Genomic DNA, 20,815 nt, shown 5'->3' with positions numbered 1-20,815 from the left:
ATTCAGCCTGAAATGTTTGGTCTTAGTGTTGACTGCAACCTCCTTCCTAGATGAGCAGGTGAAAACCATTGTAGCACAGGCTGGTTCCTTTAGGATATCCATTCTCATTAGCCATGTTCTGTATTAAATTTTCAGTTAATTCTAGTTCTTCCGAGGCCAAAACCTTGTCTTTCTCACTTAAAATAAATTCCTAGTATTTCCATAAAAGGATATTTTGCATTTCTCTATTTTTAAATAAATAACCTTTTCACTCTTTCCCTTTCCCCACAGTTACAGAACAAGCTGGGAATTTCTTGGTTTAAAACTGCTTTTATTTTATATGGAGAAAACCAGTAGTAAGAAAGTAACAAAATTAATACCTGCCTGAAAGAGCACAGGGTAAGCATCGCCCTGGAGCCTCCTAATTCTGCAGACAGAAGGGGGGGGTCTGCAGCCCCCTCCCAGGCCTTTCTGCCTCCCCCAGGACTAGCTGCAAAGCGACCGTAGGCACCAAGCCATAGAGACATGCCTTTGGAAATGTAAACATGCTGTATACAGAGAGAGAATTGGAAATCCCAGTGTCAAAACCACCAACAGTACCTATACCATTAAAAAGATCTCCCTGTAGGCTTTTAGTTAAGCGTAGCTCTTTCTTCTGAGAAGCTACACTACTCCCTGGACAGCCATGTGGTGGACCAAGACTTCCCCAGTCAGTATGTAGCGTTTGCCTATGATACACAGTTGGGTGGTGCAAGCTCATGTCATGGGCTCCTGCAGGAAACGCTCAAGGCTAGCCCAGACCTTGCCGATCTCCTGAGACCAGACTAAATATCTGGGGTGAAGTCTTGGCTCCATTGGCCTCACTGGGGCAAAGAGCTCATCCACAGCATTGAGCCTGGTTGCGTCAATCCCAGCTGTGAGTAGGAGGCTGAAAGCTGAACCCATTTTTCTCGCTGCCCCCCTTCTCAAATTTTGTGAGTTGCTTCCTTTCTACACTACTCCCCGCTAGGGCAGAGCACTGACCCTACACCCACCCCTGTGTGTCCTCTGCAGCTGGCCCAGGCATTAGGACTCAACTACGATCATACTCAGGTTGTTGTTGAAGATGATCCTCCCGTCCTTCCTGCTGCTGCATTCGGGCTGGCAGAGGGCCTCTTGGAGACCCTTCTTCAGGTCCAGGGGTGCAGTGCCCAAGAAGTTTTTTGTCCCTGTTAGGAAATCCATCATGAGGCCTCCAACCGGATCCCCCTCAATAAAGCACTCTGTGATGTCCCAGCCAGACGAGAACTCATAAACTTGGTATTCAACCCCAATTCTCTTCAAAATATCTTCGATGTCCTTGGAGGTAATGTAGTGGCCGCTGTCCGTTAAAGGCAAGCAGTGTCTGTACTTCTTCCACAAGGTGGCCCATCCACTACCATCTGTCAGACATGGCACGAGGAAAGGTTAGTTTTGCAAAGCCAAGCCAATCAAATACCAGCTAATGCAAGTACTGCATTAGTTTGAAATGCTCCTGCAAATGCTCCACTGGCACAGACCTTGCCAGGAGTAGGAGAAGAGCTTTCCCCTCACTTAGATCCACTTGTACACGGCACTGCCTGGACAGGAATAAAATTGGGATGTCTCTCAACACTCCTCCCAGACTTCTCCCAGCTATTTAAATGTGGCTGCTCGGAAGGGAAGACGCACCAATACAGGCTGTCACGGCACTCAGCTTGTCTTTGGACATTGCTTACATCACCATGAACACGTCCCGACTCTCTTTTTTGGCATCTAACAGGAGCATGCGCAGAGGCAAGCAGGAGAGTGCCCCAGTAGACACTGAAACGTAACAGCAATTCAAGTGACAACTGCTCGGTTGTCCTGGGGTCCTGCTGCTTGCCGCAGGGGCCCAGCAGTGGCTGACTCCTGCTGCCATTGAAGTCAGTGATAAAATCTTTGTTGTCTTCAAAAAGAGCAGGATTAAGCCTCACTCATTAATAATCACACTTCTTTCTAGCCATTAATTTCACAATAGGAGGCCACTGTGAGGTAAGTGGCAATACGACCACGTCATATCCAGGAAAGCAAGAACACACAGGTTATGCATACGTAGTCCCATCAGACACTGGTATCCAAGAGATTAAGCACAAGATTGCATGTTCCCTACAAAATACAGTGTGTATTTTGTTTGATTACTATAGAATAAGTGCTACTTAAATCCCAAGACAAAATATTTGCGGTTCTTATCCTTGAAAACTCTTTAAAAAAAAAAAACAACAATGAAGCAAAAATCTTACCTGATAAAATTATGATCAGGAGTTTACCATGATGGTCTAGGCAACTGTGGAAAAACTTGATTGTATTAGGAATATTTTCCACACGGTACAGCATCTGGAAGCGACAGGGTTACATGTAGCCATTATTCCACCTCTAGACAGCGACAGGCCTTCAAAGGCCTTCTTTCTCTACCTATCTGTGTTGTTTTAAAATACTTCCCCTAACCCAAACAAAAAGATTAACTCATATTAACAAAGCCTTAACTCATATGGAGAAACCAAAGAACTCGGAGAAGAAAAGTGAAAGACTAAGAGAAGGTGTTATCAAACTGACGACCAGCAACAGAAAGCTGCAGTTGAACTCAGTGAAGTATCTTTCTTCTGTCTGGAAAAGACACTTTCTGTATACACAGAGATGCTGTATCAACATCTAAGTGTTGATAAACAGGCAGCGGGGGGTGGGGAGGAGGCATGTCTAGCATAGTGTCCACCATACCCACTGGGTCCTTTACAGCAGAGCTGCTACCCAGGAGCCACTTCCCGGTCAGTCCTGAGGCATGGGCTTATTCCACCCACAGGAAGACAAACTCTTCACTTTTCCATATCAAACCTTGGGAGGTTCTTGTTGGCTTAGTGCACGGGTTGAGAGGTCCCCCTGGATTGAGCACTGTCAGGTCTCAGCGAGACCATCAGCTCCAGCATCACCTGCCCATCTGCTGTGTCACCCTGCCGATGGAGGGCACCCAATGACATGGATCCCAGTGTCAGCCTCTGGGCTACTCTGCTAATCATCAGCCCCAAGCTGGATGTTGAGCTATTGATTGCTACCCTCTCAGTCCAGCAAACTTTGCAGTTACAAGACACGTACATCCTTTCAACTCAGCAGTGTTTTTAAGGCAAGATCTTCACTATGTTTGCTGACTTCCCTGCTAACCTTATTCATGGTGCGTGGAAAAGGCCTGATGGTTTGTAACTGCCCTGATGTATCAAAGAGAATTATCAAAATGAGTTCCTAATGAATTGTAAGTTCATATTCTCCCGGCATCTCTTCAGAAAGCAGCAGTAATTTGCCATTTGTTCTTACACTGATGGCACCCAAATGCCTACAAGATATACGGGAAGCCCTGAGGTCCCTGCTTGAGAAGGTGAGTCCAGCGGTCCTGCTAAGCCATTTCTCCATTAAGAGGCAACTACAGCGTGAGAAATGGTGTCTGGATGGGCAGGTTCAGAGCTAAGCACTGGCCCTGGCAGGCAAAGAGCTTATCACCCAGACCTTCGGCACCGGCTCTTTGATGAGGCCGCTCTGGCTTAGCATGGAGACAGGAGCGTCCTCTGGCATCTGCCTGCTTCCCTTTGATGCTCTTTCGTGTGCGTACAGTGACGACCTGATGATAGGCTCTTGCTGAAGATAATTTTTCCCTGCTCCTTTGTCTTTGCAGACAGGGACAAAAGCAGGGCTCCAGCAAAGGTCCAGGTGCGCAACCACAAGGGAAGGCAGAAGTGCTAAAAGTCAAGGATGCACTAAAAACCAGTTCTGGAGAGCTCCCAGAGAGTTAAGTTGTAATCCAGCTAAACACAGTCTGCAGTTCTGGTTTTCCCCCTGCATGTGTCTTTGCAGCCTGCAGGGCACAAGTTGCTGCCTCTGAATGAGGAGGGTTCATATAAGAGGGGACGCCTTTGGTTTCTGCCTCATTTCTGTAACTGGTCTTTATCACCACAAGCATTTCTAAGCTGTGCCTGGGCCATGGACAGGTCAGATTACTTCTAGACCTTGGAGAAGTCGCACAGGGACAAAGCAGGGCTTTGGGACTGCCCTTGGGACTTGCAAGTTAGTCCTTGACCGAGTGGCCAAACCCCTTAAATATTTTCCAGTTTTGAAAATCAGCTGTTATGAAATGAAAGCAAGATAAAATAATTGCCACTTAAGGAAGTGAATAACAGACTTTTAAAAAACATAACAGACACATACAACATTAGCTTCATCAGGGACACAGCAGCATAATTTCTGACCCCAAAATGGATACAAATTTCACTAACCTTTCCCATTAGTGCTATCCAAACTAGTCCAATTAAAACAAAAACTCTGAGTTTTTTGCAAAGGCAAAGGATGGTTGTCGGCCCCTGCGTGGCCTAGGGCTGCCTGGTGTCACCAGGCAATCTGTGCTCCTGGCCGGCTGCCGGATCTGGGCTCCCCTGGTGCTGCAGCAAGGTCAGCCTCGCTGCCACATTGTGGAAACAGCCATGACTTCCACACTCACCTCTCCGCCCGGCCTCAGCCCCACTGAGTTTGGTGCTTGCACAGCTGCGAGAGCAATAACCACTCACTGCAGAGCTGCGTGCAGCTCTGGTCTCTCCAGCTTGAAGCACGTAGCAGAAACAAAGGGAATGTTTAAAGCTAATCCTGCCATATTACTAATGTTAGTAAAATATTACTGTTGCTAAAGGTAGTCCTGCATTACCTGAATCATATGGATGAAGTCAAACTTCTTATGTGCGCTCTTCTCTTTCACCTGTTGTTCGTACTCAGAGGAAGTGAGCTGGTGCCAAATAAAAGAGACATTCTGGAGATCGGGAGCTTGATTAACCAACTCTGTTTGAAAAGCAGAAGAAGAACAGGAATTTCACAAACCAACAAGAAAACCTCTTCATTCAGATTGGCAGTCCTCACTGTATTCCAGGCACACGTGGGTGCCCCAGGGTGCCTCACCTTTGTACACTGCCACGTGCTGTGGGTTGGGCTCTATGATTTCTGTGTTAATGAAGACCCCCGGGTGTTCAGCCTGCAGGATCCGGATCATTTTCAAATCCTGTTCACCTGTTCAATAAACATAAATTCACTACTTTAAAAACTACTGGAATGGAGTTAGGAGGACACACATGGTAGCACATCTTCCATTTCTGCTGCTAGGAGATCCTCAGAGCAGAAGTGATACCCTTTGTACCTTGAGACTTGTATGGTGGCATCTAAGACAGAAATAGTCTTATCATCATATCTTGCTGCTCAGCCTAACATAACATGGAAAATATGTTTACAGATAAGACTAAGAACAAGGAGGAGATAAGCAACAGCGTGGAAAACTCATAGTGCCAATACTCATTTGAGTGGTAAGGCAAACAGATCCAAATAATCAAAGATTAATCTGGTTTTAACCAGAAAGCGTTAGTCTTCTCATTACTTCTGATTAAATTGGAAGAACTTTATTCATCCTACAGTTGGAGGCTCCCTAAGGTGTTTGTAACCAGGTCTGGGGATTTGATGGGTGGGAATCATTGCGTGGTATGTGGTCTTTCTTCCTTGGGGCTATGATCCACATCATAGTCTCAGCTCTCAGCATCTACTAACCAGTAGTTACGGTGGGGTCTAAAAATAGTCCTACCCTGGAAAATATCACTTAGAGATACTGAAGCTTCTATATCCTTTCAGCTGACGTAATAGCTATGAGAAAAGTAGACTTCGTTGGCCAGTGTTGCAATAAATAGATTCAAGGAGGAAAATATCAGCTGGGGCAGTGCTCCACCAAAGTCCAAGGACGGACAGGGCTTTGAAATTGGAGAAAAACTCACAGGACCATTCAGGATTGCAGCTGCCTCAGGGCAGGGGGCAAACTGCCCCGGGCTGGTGAAAGGCACAAGGAAAGAGGTTGCAGCAACCTCAATTGAAGGCTAGCAGACAGACTGACATGGGAATTGTTCAGGGAGAGATGGCCAGCTAGAAAATACCTTCCTTTTGCATCCAGGAGAGCCTATGAGTTCCTGCTCTGAAACATGGGATTTTACCATGTGCTTTTGCTAACACTCTGGTGAGGATCATGCCAGGGCCAGGTGGCCGGGGGCTGCTGGTGCAGTGGTAGCATGGCACAAAAGAAAAAAAGGCCTAGGAGATACAGTAAAAAGGACCTGCCCATGACCCTCTCTGGGGCTGGCCGTGATCCTAGCAGGCTGCTGCGCTGGCCCAACCCCGCTGCACGCTGGCAGACAGGGTGCCAGGGTGCCTGGGGAAATCCCATCTGCTCCTCAGCAGCACAGCAGCCGGCTGCTGTTGACGCTTCAAAACCCCTTTAGAAATGTCGGCGAGCAGCCAGCTGTGACCCATCAGCGCTACCCGATACATCAAGGCGCGCAGGAAACAAGAGTGAAACTCCACCGCAAATAGCAGCCCTGTATTTACATGAATTTGCAGCTGAGAAACTTGTGCCAACTGCGGGAAAGCATCGGGCGAATGAGAAAAGGTGAGCTGGATGTGAGGCAGGTCACTAGTCCCCATTGATATTTTAGTTCACTAAACTCATTTTGGGGTGGGGCTCTATGAAATCAGATTCCAAGCATGAAAAGGTCAGGAATCATATATAACTTTTCACTCAACACCCAACTAATTCACTCCTGCCCCTGACTGCAGAAGTTCAGCTATTCCCATCTTGGGCACCGCTGGGGCAGTGGGGGCTGACTAGCTACCTGGGAAAGGGAAAGCTTAACTTTTTTACCTTTCCTCCAAAGCCTTTCTGAAGGGGATGCCAGAAAAAATGGGGACGACATAAAAAGTTCTATTTTCTTAGATCAGACAGAATTTCTGGTTTTTATTACTTATTTCTGGTTTATATTAGTTAATGCAAATGGGGTATAAATTGAGAACCGAAAGATTTTTTTTTCCTCCTCCTTTTCTCAGATGCTCCAATGTATTCCCAGCTGGAGAAAACAATTCAGTGCTATTTTTCTTTTACTTGGGAAAGCAAGGAAACAAGTGAGAAACATATTACTTTCACTTGAAAATATTAACACTCATAATTCAGTTGAAAATACTTTTAAAACCAAAAGCCTACTCTGACAAATCAAACCACTGCTTCTTTTTTCTGCTTTTTATTTTCTCCCTCCCAATGTCCTAGGAGAAAAGTTGGATGTTTCACTACATTTTTTTTTAACAAATGCATTGAAAGCAGCTTTAAAATCATTGCTTCCAAGAGATTGTCTCTCTCTGGAGGAAAATATCATTTGCAATTAAACCCCACTGATCACTGGAGAAAAAAAAAAAAAGGCAGTTAAAAAGAAGCACATCTTGCAAAAGCTGCCCAGGCCCCATGCGAGTGTTTCTGGCCTCCTCACCACATTTTGCTTGCCTGGAGCTCAAGAGCATAGCCCAGCCTTGGCCTCTAGGATGGCAATGAAAACAAGAGGTACCTTCAGGTGGGATAGTCCAGGATAGGACCTTTGGGTGGAACAAATCTTACTTCCCCTGGCGCAGGCGCCTGCTTTTGGGCATATAAAGTTAGGTGAGAGTCATCAAGAGACAGAGCCTAAGCTAAGATCATCAGATTGACCTCGCTTGGACCCACGCTGACCCACGCCGGAGAAGCGGGTGTGGCAGGGAAGGGACCATCGCTCTCGCCCTGGCTCGGCACCCCTGCTTGGCATTTCTCGGCTCCAGCAGGAATTTCGGTTGTTAACACCCAAATAGTTCTCGCCATTGCTCAAAACCTCAGCAGTGCCTGCTGCTAAACTGGAGCCACCTCAGTGTTGTCACGCTCTTACCTGTGCCGCTGCCAACTCCCAGGACATTTAATGTGGACTTCCCATCACCCAGGCTGAAATTACAAGTAGACACAATGTGTTACTTAACTGTACTATTTCATACAATTTTACACTTTAATTCTATTATCTGTGATGTCATATATACCTAGAGATCTAACTGAGATTTGTCGCGTATATCAGGTTAGAAATTTGAGCCTCTCTTCAGAGCTATAACAGTGTGGCGTGGCCAGGCCTGACACTAGTAGAGTCATATTTCAAAGTACAGTCCTACAGGGAAGTACAGTATGCATCCGAATATAGTATTGCCCTTGCCCTGCCAGATAACTTTCTCCAAGCTATGGCTGGTGCGTGCTGGCCTCGTGTTATTCTCGGGGACACTGCAGCAGTGATTCGATAAGAGGGAAGAAGGTGATAAATCCTGGAAGGAGTGAGCTACTCAGGGAAGGAGCCTTGGCCCCGATGCTGATCAGAGGCTAGAGTTTCCTGGCTCCATTTTTTCCTCTGTGGAAAATACATTAACATGAAAAATTACTCAGGCTTGAAAGGGCTTTCCTGTGGCTTTGAATTTAGAGTGTTTTAAAACTATCTGGAGCCATCCAGGCCTAATGTATTACATCTGTACTTCCCAAACGTGGTTTATCATTTGATACTTAAGCAATGCAAATCAACTTAGAATAGAAATAAGGAGGCCTTAAGGGACTGAGAAAGCTAAGAATTAGTCACTAGAAGAGAATTAGAGATGTGTTACTGATGTGTGATGAAGTCCCAAAAGCAGGAAGAGAGCACAAGAGAGAGATTTCTTTTGAAAAAGCTTTAACCCTTGGAAAATCAGCTAATGAAGGGAGATGGACATGAAAATGAGGTCTTGATTCTTTCCCTAATAACAGCTGAGAAGCAGCACAGTGTATTAATTGAAATGTATTCCGAAGTCGTTAAACAGAACTTCTCTTAAGGGATGTTCCCTTAAGTCCCCTTAAGGGACTTAAAACTGAAACGCATTAAAAGTTTATTCATTCCCCTAGAAATCCTTAAACAGGCTCTCTGATCCTTACACGCGAGTTTCCCGCTCAGCATCACGCTGGCTTTTCCACTTTTGCGGAGGTGCTCCTTACCCAGCCATGATGTGGGGCATTTCTTGCTTATTGAACTCCTCCATGCACTGGTGCTCCGTAGAATGATCCAAAAACGACTTGAAGGCCTCCACATACTCCTCGGCCGTTAGACTTCTCATGGAAGGGACCACGTATAGCTCTTGAGAAATAAATACAAATTGTGCATTGGCAGCTCCAAGGCAAATGCAGAGTTCAAGCACTTATTGCATGTAAGAAACCCACCTCAGGAAGACGTGTGTCCCCGGAGCCTCATGTGTCCTGCGAATACCCCACAGCCTCTTCACACCACACAGTTGGAAAATTGTTCTTAAATGCACTTTGACATCAGCGTATTTGTCAAGGTACATAGCTGACTACTTTCTACAAGTCCCCTCGTGGAAAATGGCACCCAAATTTCCTGAAGTGGCCGTGCTGAGGGCACTTGGTTTGCAGAAAGGCCAAGGGGGAGCCAGAACATTTCAGCTGGAGGGGGAGGCTCCTTCGGGACAAAGCGCTGTGCTGAGTCTCCCTGCCTCCAGGTTCAGCCCTGGCTCAGCTGTGGGCTCCCTGCCCTTCTGCAAATGAATATATGAGCCATTTCAGGGCAAACGGAATTTGATGCCAAAAGAGCCTGGTGTGGTCCAGGATGCTCCTCTCCCACGAGAGTTGAGCCAACGTCACGCAGACGCTGCGAGAAGCAGGCTTTTAGTAGGAAAGTAGAAGTAGTGCCAGCCTGGACACGTGTGATTGACATTGAACAGGAACTGTCCAGAAGGAAAAGAAATCAGCTTTTACTCCTAAACGAAACGAGGATGAAGGACAGAACTCAGCAGAACATCTTCATCCTCCTTTTTATTTTATTAGGAGCTGCTTATTTAACATCTGCATTTACCTTGCTGTAGCTCATAAGAAAATTTTGTATTAGGACGCCAAAAAAAAAGTATGCCTCACACAGGATTGTGCAATCTTAAACGGATGCATGCCTAAGGTCTCTCCAAAACCACAAGTCATAAACAACTGTGTTTTCTGCTACATGTGAATGGAGATCCTTCATCCAGCCTTCAGGGTCCTCACAGGAGCCTGAAACAGTCTCCACTTCCATGGATACGGAGGTAAATATTTCAAAATCTATCCTCAACACTTTGAAGGTATACCCTAAAATAAACCTGAAATCACCTGGATTGCCATTAATGTAGCATGCTGTTTCATCCTTTTTTTTTTTTTTTAACACAACCTGTAACTCTTATTCCAACAGAATTAAGACATATTTATAGTGATAGCGAGCTGAGTGGACACTTTATTTTAATCTCTCTCTTTTTTTAATTTCTCCCAAATACCTGAATTATCGTGAGGAGCCGTCAGAATCTCTGCTTCAAAGTTCATGCTGTGGAATCTATTCCTGTAAGGAAAGCATAGCGCTTCAGTTATCCGAAGAACCCGTAGGCTTTTTGAAGTGGCACTGAGAATGGAGAATAAAAGGAAGATACTCCAGGACAAATTTTCCTCACTCAATAATCAATATTATTTGTGTTCTTTTACTATAAGAAAATCAAAACTTCTGGGTTAGCTGATCGTCCATAAACGTCAACAGAGGACTTTCCACCTGCACCAATATTTGCCTGAGGTGCATCATGGAAGCTTTTTCCCCCTCTGAGGAATCCTTAACTGGTCAATAGTAGTGAAAGGCATCAGACTAAATGACATTACATACTTTGCGAAACCTTCACTCATGAGTGGAGCAGAAGAAATAGCAGAGAGGTTAGGAAAAGGCTAGAGTGAGCTTCAGCACTTGAATTGCTAAAAGATCTGCTTGGCCCAGCGTCCCAGGGTCCATTTGCTTTATTTTGTTTTAACGTCAGTTTTCCCTGGCTGAAAATAATCATGTCGGGTAATTTATAAAACTCACAGGACTGAAAGGGCAATAGGTAAAAAAGTCAGTTGCCCAAGAATGAAATGTTTTAATTCTTAGTTTAGGTCTTTTTGTAAAGACTTCCAGCAATGAATTCACATCTTCATTTTAATTTGACAACGTATCTCATGTGTAAAATACGGATAAGGAGCCACTAGCAAAAGGAAGGTATGAAATGAAATAGGAGCAAGAGCCTCATCTCTGTAAAGTAAAGGTTGGGGTGAGGCTACCTATATAGGGGAACTAGTCATCTTCTACAAAACTGCATTTCAACATCTACAGGCACAGCAAGACTTACAGGTGATGTTCCTGTATTACCTAAGTACCAACGAGTTGCTGGTCCTAAGCCCTGACGTGAGAAACTGCTTCGTGACAAGCAGCACGGCACAGCAGCTCGCGGCCCCGTTTTCCCCCTGCCAGGGAACAAATTTCTGGTGGGAGCAAGAAACAAGCCAAGAAGCGGAAAGGAAAAAGGCAGGTCTTGTCCCAGGGCTTTGAGCTATACTCATCACGACTGTGATAACAGGCAGCAGGGAAGCGGCCACAGGTTCAAATAACACATTACTTAGGTTAGTAATGGCAAGAGAAGACTAAGGTGCCCCAGAAGTACTCGGAGGAGCTAGGGTGCTGCCAGAAGCCTGCACGAACAAGTGACTCATCTGAAACCCCTGCAAAAATCAGATCAGAAGAGCTTTTCTGACTCTCAAGAGGTATATCAGCGATTTCGGTTCCACCATCTTGACCTCAAATCTCTGGGAAAATGCTGAATTTCAGCAGCACTAAGCCTGAACTCAGCCTCTTGTTATGAGCTCCAATTTGGCTGCAGACCAAGCCCTCAAATTTCCACTCGGCTCTCTGACCTCTTCCTTCTCTGAATGTCAAAACAGAGGACTATTTCATGCTCTCGGTTGGGCAAACTGAGCAAGGTGGTTTTCGGAATAAATCTTCCACGTAAATGCTGCGAGGCAGCGCCGTTGTCCCTGCTCAGAGCAACAGTCTCATCAGCAGGGAGTCCGAGGGATGCGGACTCCATTTCTGACCGGTCAAATGCTTCCAGCTGTCCCAGGAGAGTTGCCAGGCGGCCTGGACAGCCTGTACAGCGCAAGCATTCGCCAGCGTGAAGGAGGCCAAGTTAACTCTTCCACCGAGACTCGTGGCATTTCTCCCCCGGCAGGGTTTCTAAGATTAACTCTGGTTGCTAGGAAGGTGGGACAGGCTTCCTTATCACTGGGGATAAATGGTCATGCTCTAAAATCTGGCTGAAAATCTAGCCCAGATCTGAAAATCAGCTTTAACTCTTCCATTGTCTTTGGGCTGGTATTGTTTGTCCCCAACCTGGGGCTGGGCCACCCACACCAAAACGGAGCATTGGAGCCACCTTGCTCTCTTGGGCAGCAGCACAATTCGGATCATAAAGGTGCAAGTTGCCTCCTAGCCCTGCCTTGTCAGAGGCTGAACCGAGCCCTGACACGTAAGTCTGGTATCTCTTTTCTTAGCTGCGCTTCCCGCCGTGACCAGGACGCCACGTCCTGCGCGCCGGTGGTCAACCCGGCTGCGCGATGCCGCTTCCCGCGGCAGTGCGCGGCTCCGAACTCCATCCCCGCGCAGGGGCGACAGCGGGAGGCGCGAGACCTTGCACCAGCCAAGCGCTTACGAGGAAAACTCCTCGTCCCTCCCACGCGCCCTCCGCAGACACCATTTCCAAGCCCAGCCCTGCCCGCCTCCAGCTGTTTGGACAACTCCACGCACGAAGCGAAACCTCTGCCCGCTCCTAACCCGAGCAAGTCGCGGGTTTAGGGGGACAGAGGCAAGTCACTGCGCCGCCTCAAGTGACACAACGCCTTTAAGACTGTTGGGAAAAAGCCGCTAAATTGGAGGTGTGCTAAATTGGACGTAAAATCAGGCTTCTAATTTTTTGAAGCCGGCGGGGAAACGCTGCCGAGGTCGGCTCACCTTTTGCTGCCGGGGGCCGGCTCCATGCTGGAGGCGGCGCCGCGCTCGCTCCCGCTGCCGGGGCCGGGCTGGGGGCTCCCTCGCGGGCTCGCGGCCGCCCCGGGGGCTCGGCGGCGCCCGGGGACAGCATACCCCGGGCTCGGCGCCGCTGACCGCTAGCCACCCGCCGGGCGCTTAAGTTAGCGTTCCCACCTGTTCTCCTACCGTACGTCAGCTCTTTAGCCTACTGGCGCGCTTTCGGTGACCTCCCGCGTTTGAGCAGGGTTTTACGAGCACCTGTCACGACCGCCCGGGTTGCTCGAGCGATGGAAAGAAACCTGAGCCGCGCTGGCGAAGGGCGCTGGTAATAAAATAGGGGGAAAAAAAAGAAAAAAGGCTCACCGTAAAGCTCGCCCGGGCGGAGGCGGGCTTGCTTCATCACGCAAGCGACCTTACTTCAGTCAGATCTGACTTTCAGATGGATTTAAGTTATCTTCACCGCAAGACAGAGCTGGGGCAGCGCGTTAAGTTAGCGAGGACCCCGCCGCGGATCTTAACCGAAACGTTCAAACCGCAGATGAGGAAAGAGCAGAGCTCCTTTGCCAGCTGTAAAACACAGGTCCGGACCCCCGGGTCCTGTTTGACCACCTGGGCGGTGCTTTAGGGCCCCAGGGACCCAGGGAAAGCCGCGGCCTACGAGCCAGCAGGCGCCCGCAGGGGTAGATGAAGGAGAAACCCCGGCAGGAGCCGCCTCCCCCCTCCCGTCGAGCAGCGTTTCGGCGGGGAGCCGGGGCGCCGCGCTCCCGGAGGGGAAGCCGTACCTTCCTGGCGCGACGGGAGCGAGAGTCGTGGCGGCCGACGGCACGGGGCCGAAGCGGCGGCGCTCGCCTCCCCGCGGCCCGGCCGGCTCCCTGCTGCCCCGCGGCGCCCGGGTCTCCTTTTATCGACGGCAGAAATCGCCCGGCGGCCCCGGGGAAACCTCCCCGCGCGTCCACGGGAGGCCGACGCGCTGCCCCCCGCCTTCCCCGGCTCCGCTGAGGAGCGCGCCGCGACGGACGGAGCCCCTTTATCCCGCAACAAGGGCGTTTGTTCTCGCGGCCCGGAGAACAATAGCGCATTGTACGGCGGGGATTTGAGAGGTGGTGGCTTTGGGGGATGTACCCTTTGCACGCTGTGCTTTTGGCGCTGCTGGCAAGCTCCCGACTAAATCCTTGCTAAACCGTACTTTTCCCGCAAATGCAACAGGCCGGCGTCCGAGCTCAGCCGCACCGCTATGAGGCCTGCAGGAAGAGGATGGATAAAGCCGGAGCAGGTATGGCAGCGCTGCAAAGCAAAACAGCTGTGGTCTTCTGCAAACGCTGGAGCCGCAGCAGTCGGGTTTGGCGGGGCCCCGTCCTGCAGAAATAGGTCGCTCGCTTTTCCCACGGGCGAGCCCGCCTGCTGCTGGGTATCAACGCCCCCCTCTCCACGGCCTGCGCGAACGAGTCCTGCGCCTGCACCTCCGGGCGTGAACGTCAGGTTATTGGGAAACATATAAACGGCGTGCCCGAACATTTCGATCTGCATCACCACAATTTTTCACGCAACCAGGCCTGTAAAATTTCATCGCTTATCTGCACCTTCAGGCACAAAGAAGCGATGTCTGCTGCTAGCTGCTGCTCCTGTTTTGATTTTTTTTTTTTTGAGTTGTATTGAGTTAAAAAATAATAATTTGGCCATTTCACTTGGGCATGAACACAGAATTTCAATGAATTTATCTTCTAACGTACTCCACCGATCAGCATTGTTATTAAGAACATCCTAGCCCTAATTAGCACAACTGGTCAAGGTTCATGTAATCTAACTTTGATTCTGTCTTGAGTAGAGTTCATTTCTTCTGTACCAGCATCCGTTTTTAATGAATCATTTAGTCATCTTTTACTTAGTTAGTCATTTAGTTAATCGTTTAGTCACTCTCACTTTTCTAGACAAAACTTTTACCAAATAAACGGCAGTTTCTGTATTCTCCTGAGGGAAATACTTGGTGCAAAACCATCCATCTGCATTAGGGAAGTTCTGATAGACAGGCAGGTCACCAGCAATTTTGCAGCATTCATTTTCCTGATAGTTAAAGACAAGAATATTTCTCATCAAGGAATAAATTTTGTTTCGCATTAATCCTATTAAAAGTACAGCAGATCCCGGGGAGCACTAGATCTCAGTGCTTAAGCAATTGCATTTGTTTTTTATATGTGTATACATGATTTTTACTATAAGAAAAACAATGTGATTTCTGGTAAATGCTGAAAAGCAAAAACCGGTGTATAAGTGGTGAGAGGCAATTCTCAAAATCCGGCTGGTTTGAGGAGCACAGACCTGGAGCACCAAATCATCTCAATCACGCGTTTCAGGCAGCTCCCCGAACACGACCTAAAACTGTCCCATGTAGTAGGTTATATCTACCGTGTCCCCGGGAAAGTGTCCCTGCCCTTTATTACCCCCATGGCAAAGGGCTGCCCCGAGCCGACAACAGCCGCATCTCCAAACAGTCAGAAAAGAGGCAACAGCAGTAAAATCAGTTACGGGGGCGGCCGGCGGCGTGAGGGCGCTCAGGGCTATAGGTGCCCTTGGAGAGGCCACAGCTCTTGAACCAGGACAACTACGACCAGTATTTGGATTTATGCTGCCAGAAGCAGGTGCCCACGAGCTCCTCGCTGGCCCATGACACCGGCGGGCATGCAGCGCCCAGGTGCCACGGTCCTGCTGGTTATGGAGGCAAAAACTGCATGTTTTCAGGACAGAGATCATTGCAAGTATACACAAGCAGCATATAGTCATTAATGTTGCCAATTAGATGTCCTTCCTGAAGCGAAGGACCAGAAGTGAAATTCTGCGTGCTAACCTGCACTTAAATCGAGCTGTAAAACCCTCCGCTTTGCCCCTAGACAGCATATGCTTAGCTAAACTAAAATTTCTTCTAAAATTGGTGGATTGTTTCCTTTCCATTTGCTGGGTGCTCTGCCGGCTCTTCACGCACAGCGTTTGTACCGCGTGGACAGCATGCAGGTTGCTCTCCAGCGCCGTGGGAGGTGGTCCTGCTGGACCGCAGCAGCTGTTGGCCGTCCGGCGCGCCCGGCCCTTCGCACCGCAGACCGAGCGGAGCAGGGAAGTGACTCCGAAAGCCCGAAAACTTTCCAAGTAACGTTTCTAAAAAGCTGAATCCTTTGCAGCTCTTCGGCGGAAACGCAGCAAATCGAGGCGCTCTGACTCAGCCCGGCGTTTCTAAGCCAGGGGCGTGAAACGCGGGTTCAGCCCCGTGCCCGTCCGAGCCCAGCGGCGGAGTAGCGAGCGTTGCCCAAACTGAAGAGCCCACAGACGCTGGCTATATTTAACTAAATGTGAACTAGCTTTTACGCGGTCTGCGCACTAGATGGTGTTGCAAGGACGCGTTTGTGCTGCTGCCCTTCCGCCTGGATCCCCGCTCAGTCCCGCTGGAGCTGGCCCTTGCTGCTAACCTGGGCTGCTGCCCTCGTTGCTTTTTCGGGGCTGGCAGAGGTCGCTCTGAAACGGACCGCTCGCTGCCTTTTCCTCCCCTCAGCAGCAGACCTGGGGCAGCAGCTACGGTGTGATCGCGGCGTGCCAAATATCGTTGTCCGCCCCGGGACTCATCACGCGGCCGGGCGAGGGACATGGCTCTCCGTTTGCAGATTAGCTTTCCTTATGGGCTGCAGAAAGGAAAAGTACTTTATGTTGAACAGCACGGGGGAAAAAAGGTATTGAGCAAAGCGGTCATCCCTGGGAACGGCCGTACTTCGGAACAATAACCGGGGAAAAAAAGCCAGGAGGTTTCCCTCAGGCTCAGCAGTTAAATCTCCCGGCAATTTTTTTTCTTCCCGCTGCAAAATCAGTATTTCTCCTAGGAATAAGAAAAGAAAATAAATCAGAAAGACCGGTTCGGCAGAGGAGCAGGCAGGGTCAGCCCCGAGCCGTAGGGTGCAAGCAGCGCGGCGATGCACGTGAGACGGCGGCGGTGGCGTGGGAAGGCGCACGGAGGCGGCCGTGCTCGGGGAGCAGGGTGCCAGGGGGGTCTCCACGCATGCTCCGGTTTCCCGGCCCCTCTCCTAGCATATTTTTAAAGGTAAATTTCTGGCTTTTGGAGGTCCCTGGAGTTCTGGAGGGCCCAGCATGTGCCCCAGGCAGAAGATCCTTTGAAAGAAGTCCAAAAATGGGTTTATTTAAGAGCAATTTCATGAAAGTTTTCCATGATAGGCAGGGGAAGTGAGGGAGGAAACTCAGGGTGTCTCAGCCAGGATAACTAATACCTTAGGAGTAGCTGGTGCCTCTGAGATGTCGGAGAAATAAAGGCTTGGATAAAGCCTGAAAGCAAAATGATCTTATATCACAAGGATAAATCCAGAAAACTGGGAGAACCATTCAATATTTAGGTGGTGAAACATCTTTCTTAAGCTATAAGCTTTAAGCATTTTGCTAATGCCATCAGTTCATGGAAATCCACTTTTTAAGAACAGGGCGGGGGGACAATCGTTTCGTATTTTAAATTGCACCTCCAAGAATTGCTAGAAATTGATAATTAGATTTCATTAAAGATAAACAGAAGTGCCTTTTTTTTTTCCTGAGCGAGATGGTTGAAGGGCTACAGAGGAGAAAAATAAACAAGCACTGAGATGGCAATAATTTCCATTTTCCCTGTGCTCTTTTGAATGCCAGATACTGCAAGCAGCTCTCCTTTAGAGGCTGCATACAATTCCCACCCAAGGTGTCTGCGGTATCTAGAGCACTGCAGGCTCAGTGAGTTTTTTCTTCTATTTTTTCCCCGCTGCTTAGTAGTCTCCTCATGGTGACAACAAAACGTCTGTTTTCCAGGAAACCATTTGAGCTTTATGGATTAGCCACGGTAGGCACTTGCAGACTTCCATAAAGCACGCTGACACGCTCCCTGGTGTATTACTAACTTGACTGAAAAATTGATCAAAACTGATAGAGTTACAGGGCCCGGAGTCCCTTTGCAATCTGCCTTTGCGCTGCTCCGCTCCAATGGAGCCAGCAGAGCTGCGACGAGCAAAAACACTTGCTTGGAGATCAAAAACAACACCTTAATATTGCTTTTGGTTTTGCACCTTTTGCCCAACTAGCGCCTGCGCCAGGCTACTTCAAGGGTCGTGCAGGTGCTCCCCCGTCCTGCGTCTACCCTGAGCCTGGTTTGGCCATGGGTGAAAATCCAGCAGGGTTAGCCCAACGATTTCCTAGTCTTTGGGAAGGCAGCCAGGCACTGCATGTGTCGCCCCTCTGCAAACAGTAGTCAGTGTCCTTCAGCATCGCCTCCTCCTTCTGCTTCTTATTTACGCTGTGGTTTTTGCTGGAATTCCAAGCGAAGGCTGCATCGGGGAATAGCAAAGCCAGTACCTCATTTAAAGAGTTTCCAAATGAGCTGGCAGGTGACATACAAAAGGTATTAAGAGAATCGACAAGGGACCCGGAGTGGAAGAGCTAACAGAGAGGATGCAGCGCTCCCTGCCTGTCCCAACGCTAAACACGCTATCACATCCCGAATCCTTTCTACCACGCATTAAAGCAGCAGCTGCTCCTGTGCAAAGTAGTAACGCTGCCCTGGCTGTCCAAACCAGTTCAATAACGCTGATCAATAAACATGCAAAGATTAAAGCAATGGCATGTTACTGCATGCAGGAAAAGACACACTATGATAAAAAGTAATATTAAAAAAAAAAAAGCCTATACCCAGCAAGTTTCTTTGTGCTGCCTTCCTTGAATTGCACACTGCCAAGGGGAAAATGACAGCTATGGAAAGCCGCACTGAGGCGCTAACGGCCTGTTTCTCAGCTCTTCACATTGATGATACAGTTTATAGCCTCCCACAATGTTATTTAAACATGCCTTTGAAATGAGTTCAAAATGTTATTATCATATATTTTTATTAGCCCCCAAAAGGTACGACGATGACAAGCGTCAGGACAGGGAGCAAATGGAGTTAATTTTAGGATGTTATATTGCATGTGGATGGATAGTGCCATACAGGCTATTGGAGAAAGCATAACAAATGGGATTATTTTTACCACAAACACCCAGCACAAGCCATCTGCCGTCACCTCAGAAAACGCTGCACGTTTTCCAGTTCCGTCGGCTACGTGCCATTTTAACACATCAAAGTTTTCTTTATTTTACCTGAACGCATACGATAATAAGAAGATGACCTACAGGCTCCGGACACCTGCCTTTTCCCCCAGCTACAAACCATTTCTGCCAGGCTCGTCCCCAGATCCAGCACCCCAGACCTTCACAACAGCCCCGGCCAGTGGAGGGGCAGGATCAGCCCCAGCGCAGAGAAGAGGTGCTGCCCCAGAGACTTATCCTTCCAGATACAGCCGCTGTTGAAACCTTCACTGCAGAAACCCTAATTATTACTGTAGGTAAGTCCTCTGGGGCCATCCAGGTAGCGACAGGACCTGATGGTCCACCATCTCCTTCCTTGCTCTTCCACGTGGCCACAGAAGCTCACTGCCTTCCCCCGACCACTTCTTCTAACGACTTACCCCAGAAATATAAGGGTCAGGCCCTCTGAGCTGGTGACGTGATCCATAGCCCCACACAGGCTCCAGGGGTCACAAAGCACCCAGCCTTGAAAGAATCTCCGTAAACTGGGTGCAGCAAGGCTGTTTACAGCCTACTTCAAAAAACGCTGCAAATTTAAAAAATTAAAGCAGCTCCAGTATGACTCCACCACGTCATCGCTCTAAGGTTAGCCCAGTGCTCAGCGGGGCGTGCTGCTGAGGCTCGCCTCGTCTCCAACAAGCCCGGCGCACGGCGCACTCACCTTGGCTGGTGTCACCACCCTTGTTTTCCCATCCACACTGTCATCTTCCCATCCATACAGTCCCTGTCCGTGCAGTCCCCATCCACGCTGTCATCTTCCCATCCATGCAGTCCCCATCCATGCTGTCGATCCCTGATTTACTCCTCCATAGCGGCCCTGTGTTTTAAAGCCAATGCCAGTTACCAATTACATGGACAGCTTTTCCAAGAGATGCATCCTAAATGTAAGTAACATCTTGGGCTCTGCTGGAAGTACCACCTACATTTCAACGCTTCCAGCCGTGCACTGGAGTAAAGTGCCCTGTTCAGCTCCCACATGCACGGACGGGGCCAAAACTTATCCCAAAGTTCATAGCAGACCAAACCCAATGCCTTATTTTTCATCTCGTTAGCTTATTAAATAACAAATTCATGATGAGCTTTCCCAAAGCAGTGAAAACACTTTTGATCTTGATTCCTAGCATCAGCTATAGAAAGGGAATTAAAATTCAGGCTTCATTACCAACACTTTAATTATTCAGTGTTACCAAGTTGTCACCGGGCCTTTAATTATTTTTCAGTTTATACCTAATTTCCTGCACTATGAGTGTTCTGGTGATGTTAAGATAGATCTGCAACTGTAATGGGAAATGCCCAAGTCCTTTATGATGCTGAGCATTGGAAGCGACAACTTTAATAAAATCCACTAGGCTCCCAGGCCATGAACTGTCATCAATATAGTGCTCATCTGCAGTTGGCACACTACTTAATTATGTTCTTTTGGTACCAATAAAAACTTAATAATGTATTCAAAATGAGTAAACAGGATATAGCAGTGCTTGTGCTTTTGCCTCCACTGAAAGACTGGGATAAGACCGTGAAATTCATCTGTCAGGCCTTCTTAGCAGTGGACTTGGCCTTTCAGACAACAGCATGACACAGTCAAAGCTGTTTATCTATAAGATATGAGTGCTCACGGTATTGCTAGTATTCTGGAGACGTAGCAAAGCTTTCGCATGTGATAAGTACCATCTACCCATACAGTTTCCACTGCTTACATACGTCATTTCTTTTAACACACTAGGCAATTTTGACTGAGCAAAATGTTACACAAAGATGATACCTTGAAGCCGATAGAGAAACCCTGGCAATCCTCACCAGGCCTTGGTCTGGGGAGATTTGCAAAGTTTCAAGCAATTTGCGATGGGATTGCTACGCACACTGCTGCTTTGCAGCACTGGGGAGCCCTGAGGAGCTCTTCCGGCTGGTGTGAACTGACCAACCAAGGACCTGTGCAGAAAGACATGAAGACGTTT

General features: G+C 48.3%; 1 protein-coding gene across 1 annotated transcript; it reads right to left on the bottom strand.

The window, feature by feature from the left end:
* Positions 1-295: 295 nt before the first annotated feature.
* Positions 296-19,677, bottom strand: LOC104145710 (carnosine N-methyltransferase 2). Its single transcript, XM_009677366.2, has 8 exons — positions 19,522-19,677; positions 10,189-10,250; positions 8,873-9,011; positions 7,761-7,813; positions 4,945-5,052; positions 4,697-4,827; positions 2,259-2,352; positions 296-1,400 (listed from the first exon to the last, which is right to left on the bottom strand). Exons 2-8 carry the CDS (start codon positions 10,232-10,234, stop codon positions 1,045-1,047), a joined length of 927 nt encoding a protein of 308 aa, XP_009675661.2. The 5' UTR covers positions 10,235-10,250; positions 19,522-19,677; the 3' UTR covers positions 296-1,044.
* Between the last annotated feature and the right edge of the window lie 1,138 nt (positions 19,678-20,815).

This window comes from Struthio camelus, chromosome 6, assembly GCF_040807025.1.
Source record: "Struthio camelus isolate bStrCam1 chromosome 6, bStrCam1.hap1, whole genome shotgun sequence".
NCBI classification, from domain to species: domain Eukaryota; kingdom Metazoa; phylum Chordata; class Aves; order Struthioniformes; family Struthionidae; genus Struthio; species Struthio camelus.
The sequence above is the reverse complement of the archived record's forward strand: the minus strand, read 5'-3'. Positions and strand labels throughout refer to the sequence as shown.